Below are 8,840 nucleotides of genomic sequence, written 5' to 3'. Positions count from 1 at the left end.
ACAAATGAGAAAACTTGGATTATATGAATGGAGTAAATAAAACGAATTTAAAATATGCATATCAAATATATATTTTTATATTTTTTCGCGTGCAACCTTAAACGAGACCTTCACGGCTAAATATGATGGCGTTTTGCCCTGAACACCCTAAATGAGACCAAAATTCGAAATTTACACCCCTAACCGAGACGACGAGCATCTCCACCACTTTTATATGCGGAGTCACCTCCACCCCGGGTTTGAAATTCCTATTGCGCTGTAGCTGTTCGGGCGCTACACTTGGTCTGTTTTGCCTCGCCTATAGAAGATTTATTTGCTTACAAGGATTATAAACAGTCACTGTTTGCAAAAGAATATAAAATTGTCGAGGAAAATAAAATTATGAGAAACAATGCAAGATTTCTCACCTATGCTCTTTGTTCGCGCTCCCTCTCCTTGTCCGGTTAATAAAGTCCATCGAACGTTACTATTAATTAGACCAATTTTTTATTTAAGCAAATCCAGGTATGAGCTACAAAGCTCTTTCACTCTTGTGAGATAGAAATTAACATATAAGCACAGCACTAAACAGTACCTAAAATCTTCTGAGAAGCAAGAAATCGCCTCCTAAAATCGGCTAAAATCGCACCTTCCATCATCGCGATCGCGATAAACTTATTGAAATTAACCTTTTAAGCAAATAGCAAGCATCTAAGGCACGAGATCTGGAGAATTCTCCAAGTCGCTCTCCTCCGTAATGTTTTTCAGAAAAGGAAGCAGTGTTTTGATCCCGGGTTTTGATTTATCTCTCTCACGAGATACGAACTCGACCGTGTCACGATTGAAATAAGGCACATAAACAGTTTTACCCATGAACCTTTGTGGGTCGTGACGCACACCGCCTGAATCACGAAATCAGTGGACAGCAATTTTCGCGCGTTCTGCTTGGCTCCCGTTATTATAACTCGGAATATCCTTTGATATTCACTGTTTTGGGACGAGATTCAAAATGGCTTCTCGTTTCGCGACAGTTTCGAATGAGATGAAATTCTAGCGGTAAATGAAAAAGCTGCACCAACAAAGACCAAGAAAGAGACAAAATTTGGCCTGTCTTTGTTAACTGTTCTAAGAAGTTCCTTTTCGATTTTTATCCAACTGACTTGGTAAATCAGTAACAAAACAACTATATTCCCCCTCAGGGTCGGTTTATAGCGCTAGATATATACCTGGACGCTTCGCGTCTCGGTTTTCTACAATAATTCACCTCCCCCCTCGGGGGATAGTTGTATAGTATACTAAAATCGCAATCCGTTTGATTTGACTTTTTTTATCCATTTGATAAATGCATGAAAGGCTTTCAACGGACACCATAAACATGATAAATGAGCGAAATCTGTTAATTCACAAGTGAGATCGATCCTGATGAGTGCCTTTTTATTAATATAGTCTTTCAACATCACCGTCCAAATTCCAAATGGTATTTACTCATTTATTTCATAAAAACTAAAAGTGTTTTAAAAATTTAATTTAAATCATTCTTGAATTTTTAGGTGCTGTATTCACTACTGTTGTATTAAGGCCTCTGCTTGATCATTAATAAGCAAAAGCAAGGACGCCGAAAGTTTAAAAGACTCAGTCAAGTTTGAACATGCCAAAAACAACTCGTTCCGACAGGTATCATTTGCTACGAAGTGATCCAGAAGTAAACGAACCTCCAGTATCGATCACAGAAGATGATGAAGCAGCAGAAGACGATGAAGCAGCAAATAAATCTCCTTGGTGGAAAGCGTTAATAAACTTAATCAGCGACATTGAGGGCACAAGTATTCTCGCCCTACCTTATGCGATATCTCAGAGTGGTTTAGTGGCGATAACAGCACTGGTTGTTCTTCCTTTTGTCGCCTTCTACACTGGAGCAATTCTGATTGACTGCCTTTACGATGAAAACGATGCTGGAGAAAGAGTTCGCGTCAGATCCAACTTCAAACAACTTGGTGAAGCTTGCTCGCCTCGTTACAGCGGCACCATAGTTTCCGCTATCCAGCTAATCCATCTTCTTCTTGTCGCCTCTCTGTACCTGGTCTTGTCCTCTGCGCTTGCTAATGGTATTTTTCCAGATTTACCGCTGTCAAACAAAGCCTGGATTGTTATTGCAGCCGCTGTGGGACTTCCGACGCTATTTCTGAAGAATTTCTCTCAAGTCGCTTGGTTGAGTTTGATTAGTGTGATAGCTATATTTATGGCTGTTGTTGCTATTTTATCCTATGGAATAGTGCATCATCCATCATGGACCCCAGGCGAAATCTTAGTGTGGGATAAAGACAGTGCACCTGTTACATTGGCAATCTGTATCTCATTCTGCTACAACTGTCACTCTACTTTGCCTGGCCTTGAGGCTAGTTTGGAAAAGAAGTCGCAATTTCGCACAGTACTTGGACTCACATTATGTTTCGTTGCCACCTTAAAGGTGGTTTTTTCAGTGTGTGCATTTTTGTCATTCAGCTCTAACATCCAAGAAGTAATCTCTAATAGCCTTCCCGTGGGAGTTATTAGCATCCTTGTCAACGCTTTTTTAATTTTGAACGTAGTTTTTTCATATCCTTTTGTGGCTATTATTATCATACAAATAATCGAAGATTCAGTGTCCCCTGATTGGTTTTCATTTGAAATACCTCATGTTGTTTGGTTTGTTGGCATCCGGGTTGCAACAAACGTTCTTACTCTCCTACCAGCAATTTTAATTCCACACTTTGTGCTCTATATGGCTTTTATTTCAAGTTTGACAGGATCAGCGACAATGTACATTTTACCGGCGCTTTTCCATCTCATTTTGAAAAAGAAAGAACTTAAACTGTACCATTATGTTTTTGATGTATTCATTATCATCTTCGGCGTTTTTGTCGGAGTAACAGGCTTGGTATACACTGGGAAATCAGTGTTTTAAATGTTCCGCTACCTCAACCGATAAGCCTTGGCCGAGATGAGGCAGCATAACCAGTAAGCTTTAGAAAACTTTTATAAGAGGTAAAAAAGGAAAGAACTTGCTTAGGCTAAGACTGATGTAAAAAACTAGTGAATAACTGAAACTAGACTAAGACTATTATACTCAGTTGCTAAAAGAAATTTGAGCCTAATAAATTGACCAATCATACAAGATTTGTGGCAGATACTTTCTCTAAAATCATGTCTAACAATATCCCCGGCGGAAATGACGAAATGAATTTTCCTTCGTTTGAGGGCATTGCTTTTTTCTTTGCATCTTTTGTCAAGAATTTGTTCTTCCACTTTCTTACGAACTATTGTTCGTTCGTTTTCACAGCGTATAAGGAGGGCATTTGTACTGGAATATTCATTCTAGGTTTCAGGTCTAGTCGCACCTACGAGACGCTAAACTTTTTTCGCCATGAACCTAGGCTTTAAACCACGTCTGACAAAAGTTCTGTAGCCGAACATGTTGATCGGGAACAACCAGAAGGAATCTCGAACTTGTTAGTCCTTTCTGCTGACCCTAAATTAGATTCTAAGTCTTCATCGACACTAAGCTTCTTGCATTTATACTTTTCCACTTCAAGAAGACAGCTCCGACTCCGACTCTAAGAAGCTTAAGCGAGAAGTTGAGGCGAAGAAAGTCAAATTCAAAAGCAACGAGAAACAATTTTTGTTAAATGCAGAAATCTAGGACTATAGTTCCTTTGTGTTCGATACTATCAAGAAAGCTGACTTTTTGCGGGCCCAGAAGTCCATGGAAACTTCTCTTGATTTGATATGAAAGCGACAAATACTTATCAAGCTAGCAGATAAGACCGAGGCGTGTTGGTTGGTAGTCCAAGAGTACGGGCATGAGAAATTGGAAGACAATTCAGAAGATGAAAATAAAATTACAAAAGCGTAGGAGAAGTCATACTGGAAGAAACGCCAGGTGGCTACCACCGCCGAGAAGTCTCATTTGGATCAGGGTACATACTCTTCTCTTACTGGGAAATTGCAATAGTGATGATCGGCAGCTTTTTCGAGGTGATATATGTCCGTTTGCTCTTTCTTTGTTATTTCCAGAGCTTGTTCTACCTGAAACAAGCTACCCAACCTGTATTTTCTCTAGTTGTCTTTTGTCTCCCTTCTTCTTGTGTCGTCCGAACAAGAAGGAAAATATTTTTCATTTGGACGAACTTGGTGAAAAAGAATGAAAAATTTTTTAAAACCTCCTTACATAATCTTTATAATGTATATAATAATGTCTGGAACTTTTATTGAGATTGATTCACTACTGCAACATCTTAACATTTCAAGACAAATCTATCCTACAAACCTGTCAAGAATTTGCGTTACAACATTCACTGTTTTGACGTTATGCCAAGTTTTCTAAAATAATGCGCACTATACAAGTTCTACATACCTCCATGACTAGACAGTACATTTTAGTTTGAATTGATGGCATCTTTTGAATGTAAAACATTGACAATCCTCACACTGAAATATACTAGTCTTGGATATATGTATTGTCCGCATTAATTTGGAAAAATTAGCATAACCTCAAAATTTAGGAACTGGAAAACGGGATTTCATGTGTGCTTATCCCTTTTTTTGGGTGGCCAGTGTTGTTGTATCTAACTGCAACGCATCTTACTGCATGGCATGTTTTATCTTTTAACAGCTGTTTCAGTTTGTGAATTGGAAGAAATATTTTTAGCACTCCACAATTGTGTACTTTCAACTAAAGTCACGTGTTCCTTAATTTACGTCATAGTTTCTTAATCTTCGTCCCAGCTCGTTTGTTTCCGAGAGGCTTCTGAGAGAATACTAAGACAAATAGTGTGCCAAAGTGGAGGCAAATTTGAACGTTTCAAAAAACTGTTAAAAAAGTCATGTTGCCGTTCAAATCGAAATTTTTTTTCGCAGAGGTTCTCGAAGTAATGTGTACAATGTACTTTCATTAACAAAAGAGAAAACGTTTAGATTAAGGGCACTTAAAGAATAGAGCTTGCAGTTTTTGTCCCTATTTGATGTAATTAATATGAATCCTTTCCCGAGAAGGCGGGTTATCCCGCCTTGAGACGTTTACATGGCAAAATGTGAGCGGGTGACCCGTCCCCTCCTATCATGTAAACGTGATCAACTCACGCAGCCAGCATCTCCTGCCTATTTACTTTAACAAAAGAAAGCGTTTACATAAGAAAAGAACTCAACTCCCACAAGATTGCCTTTGGTACGCCAACTTGGCCGCCGTTTCATTGTCTTGGGACATTAATATGGTTCCCGTGGCGTAATGTGAAAACTCTCTAAAATGTATGGACAGGCGGTCACCCAGTTGAAGTCCAAAATACGCATTTTATTGAGACTCTATTGAAATAAAATTTCTTTGAAAAAAGAGTTTTAATTTTGACGCGGTGTTGTTCAAGTTCTTGGTGTTGAGAAAACCATTGTTAGTTTGCTTGTGTGGGTATTGATCAGTGTCTTTTCAATCTTTTGTATTACGTCATTTGGTGATTGCACCCATGGCGCAACACCTTCATATTTGTAACCTATAGATATACTTCTAATAAACCATTATTATTATTATTATTATTATTATTATTATTATTATTATTATTATTATTATTATTACGCCATTTGGTGATTGCACCCGTCCGTAACACTGACCAAGAAACTAATGATGCGAGGGAAGACTAAGAATAATTGGGAGTTAAAGTTACAGAACGGCGGTGGCAACACCTGGGATACTTCCTTATATGGCCTATAAGGGGATGTGCTGCTGGACAGGATATGGTTTTTGACCTCTCCATCCTAAACGGGGTATATAATTTCGTGTGCGTCTGTCCGAAAACAGGGTCTATAATTTTATGTGAGTCCGTCAACAGGGTATTGCCTGCACGATTGATTGGATTTGCTGGATGAATTTCGTTTGTACTCCAAGTACATAAAAGCAATGACGATGACGTGAATTTGCTCGTTGCAATTGCCAATAAATGGCTTTAAAACAAGACGGTGGGACATTTTGTCCTTTGTCTCTATACAGGGGAATAAAATTGAGGGTGTTTCACTTGTTTAGGCCAAAAAAACTTTATTAAAAAACCCCTGTTTAGGACAAAACCCTCAAATTTATTACCATTATCAGGACAAAGGACATTACACTCTTTTAGACAGACTCGCGCGAAATTGTATACCGTTTTTAGGACAAACTCGTGCAAAATTATATAATCAAATAACGAAGGTCAGCTCTAACACCACAAACACGACCACCTGTAAAAAAACTAACATCTGACAGTGCCAAGCGAATAACATTCCTAATATGGCGATAAGTAAATTCGCGAGCTAAGCATAACTTCAAGTACAAGTAAAAAAAAAAGATCAAAACAGGAAAACAATACGTGGACAAAAACAAGACTTAATGAAACAAAAACTAAACTTAAAAGTTAAGATAGATCCGTGTTAAAAATAACTTTCAAAATACTTCACAACAATGTTCTTAATTTGCCTAATATCTTTCGAATGACCTTTTTAGCTTCTTGACGGACATCTCTCAATCTCCAAACGTAAAGAAACGGATTCAGAGTCGATAAAATTAGCATACTGGTTGTTCCTATATGGAGAACGATGAGAGATGTTTCATAGGAAACATTCAATGCCTTCACAAGAACAGTAGAAAGTAAATACGGCGAGTAACTCAACACGAAAAGCGCCACAATCCAAAGAATGGAAAACACAGATCTTTTATATTTTTCAAAGTGAATGACGGACTGGCCAACGATGTTTGCACTTGAATGTACTTGCTGCTGATGGTGTCGAATTATTCGAAATACTCTAAAGTACGATAGAGTAAATATAGCAAAGAAGCAAAAACCCATGCATCCTTCTATGATGGAGTCAACAGGTAAGTCAAAATACTTATCCATTCCTGGCAGTCTGCGAAGTGCCATATATGGTACCGGTACCATCAACAGAGCACCCTCGATAAAATATACTCTCCGAACAGTTATTAAGGAGCTTCGGCGGCTCATAACTAGCCATCTTTCCACCGCCATTGATGTTAACGTCGATGCTGTCAGGATAACTAGATAGGGGACGATGCTATGAGCGACTGCGGATGCTACACAATAAAGCTTTTCATACCCCTTAAGATCTGCGACTCTGTATATAACATAAAATGGCTGACCAAGAAGCCCTATAAATAAGTCTGCTAACGCAAGGAAACCAAGGAACGTATACGTGGGGGTTCGAAGAGAAGGGTTCCTCCAAATTGATGCCAAAATCAGAGAATTTCCTGCTACAGCCACTGGCGAAGACGCGCCATTTACAATGCAAGTGAGAATTGTTACAAGATCATAAGTGTGAAGGAACTTGTGATTTGAGCAAAACTTAAATGGAAGGCCATCGGATGAGCTGGAACGACTTGTGTTGATCATTTTCACCTTAAATTGAAGCAACTGGTAATGTTATGAACTGGAAAGTAATATAGCGTCAGTTTCGTATTAAGATTCTAGCCTTTGTTTTATTGCACAGTTTTGCCTTTAAAATATAATGACACCCACGTATTCTAGAACAAACGAAACGACATAAATAGAGCTAACCTTAATGAGATGAACACCACAAAGCCCAAGTAAATTGATTAATTTCTTCTTAAAGTATACAAAGAGGTAGATTTAATTAAGTTTTCCAGTAGATAACTAATCTGTCTGATTTAAAGCTACAGTCTATCACCGCGCGTGCTGAGTCATTCCAATCCTGCACCTGTCGCTTATAATTACACGAAGTTAATTTATATTTTTCAAAGGAATTTTAATTTATAGCCATTCTCAAATTAATCTACTTCACAACCCTTCCCATTTCAGTCGAAACTTTGTCATCTCCCTATATTCATTCTAATTCTTCATCTAATCGGCATGCCATATTCATCCAATACCATTTCAATTAATAGGTGATAGTCAAATGCAATCCCTTATATAAACTAATAATAAAGCTTTACATATGATATTCATAACATCTTTTTGCGCTCAGCACACTCTCTATTAACAGTGAAAGTCGTTCAGGCTTGAGAAAAATTGAAACACAGTCATACATTGTGTGTAGTTAGTCGTTAGGATATCGAAACTACAATCTTCGACAAAAACCTTGGAACACTTTGGAAAATTTTGCTCCCTTTCGTTTTCCCCTCCCTTTACCAATGATGTTGTAGCCACGTAACATCGCAATCACATCTCAAAATTGCAGAGGGAAAGGGACGTGCATGGGTGTTTCAAGGATTTTGGCGAGGATTGGAGAATATTTGCGGAGCTGCACAAACCTAAACATGCACTATCGAAGAAGAACTTAACATGGATGGATCGATGGAGGTAAGCATGTTTTAGCCATGTTTTTAAACTAGGAATTATTTTGAATGAATAATAAAACAATTATTGAACTCGCCTTTCGTATCATATGAAGAATTAGGGAGATCTCGGAGGGTGTTATCCGCCTCGGCCGATAACACCCTCCTCGACCTCCATAATTCTTAATAATAATAATAATAATAAATGTTATTTAGCCAGGGTTATCACTTCAGCATAGAATGCTGCTATCAATGAGGACCCTGGAAAAAAAATAAAAATACATATATATCTATATAAACCTAGCCTAAATTACGGTAACTAAAAATACACTAAAAGTTAAAAATACAACAGATTAAAAAATTGTTTAAAAAAGCTAAAATACAGCAATTAAAATGCATTTAAAAGCTAAACTAATACAAAAACTTAACAAGTAACTAAAAAACTTTTGATCTATATAATTCCAAAATACGAGTTCATAAGATACTCAGCCTCTTTCATTAATTGTTAATTATTTTATCGATGTCTTTTTGTCTATATAATAAAAAGAACATTACACGG

The 8,840-nt window shown here is 37.7% G+C and overlaps 2 protein-coding genes across 2 annotated transcripts; one reads left to right on the top strand and one right to left on the bottom strand.

Moving 5' to 3' along the window:
* The first annotated feature begins 1,627 nt into the window (after positions 1-1,627).
* Positions 1,628-2,936, top strand: LOC140924378 (vesicular inhibitory amino acid transporter-like). Its single transcript, XM_073374412.1, has one exon. The coding sequence runs from the start codon at positions 1,628-1,630 to the stop codon at positions 2,921-2,923; it is 1,296 nt and encodes a 431-aa protein (XP_073230513.1). The 3' UTR covers positions 2,924-2,936.
* A 3,492-nt stretch (positions 2,937-6,428) lies between these two features.
* Positions 6,429-7,452, bottom strand: LOC140925087 (adenosine receptor A2b-like). Its single transcript, XM_073375037.1, has one exon. It carries the CDS (start codon positions 7,377-7,379, stop codon positions 6,429-6,431), a length of 951 nt encoding a protein of 316 aa, XP_073231138.1. The 5' UTR covers positions 7,380-7,452.
* Between the last annotated feature and the right edge of the window lie 1,388 nt (positions 7,453-8,840).

The sequence above is a fragment of the Porites lutea genome, chromosome 14 (assembly GCF_958299795.1).
Source record: "Porites lutea chromosome 14, jaPorLute2.1, whole genome shotgun sequence".
NCBI classification, from domain to species: domain Eukaryota; kingdom Metazoa; phylum Cnidaria; class Anthozoa; order Scleractinia; family Poritidae; genus Porites; species Porites lutea.
Note: the sequence above shows the minus strand (reverse complement) of the source record. Positions and strands in the feature narration are given on the sequence as shown.

What these genes read in the sequence shown, in the direction of transcription:
- LOC140925087 (XM_073375037.1), bottom strand. Translation starts at nt 7,379, where the DNA reads ATGATCAACACAAGTCGTTCCAGCTCATCCGATGGCCTTCCATTTAAG.
- LOC140924378 (XM_073374412.1), top strand. Translation starts at nt 1,628, where the DNA reads ATGCCAAAAACAACTCGTTCCGACAGGTATCATTTGCTACGAAGTGAT.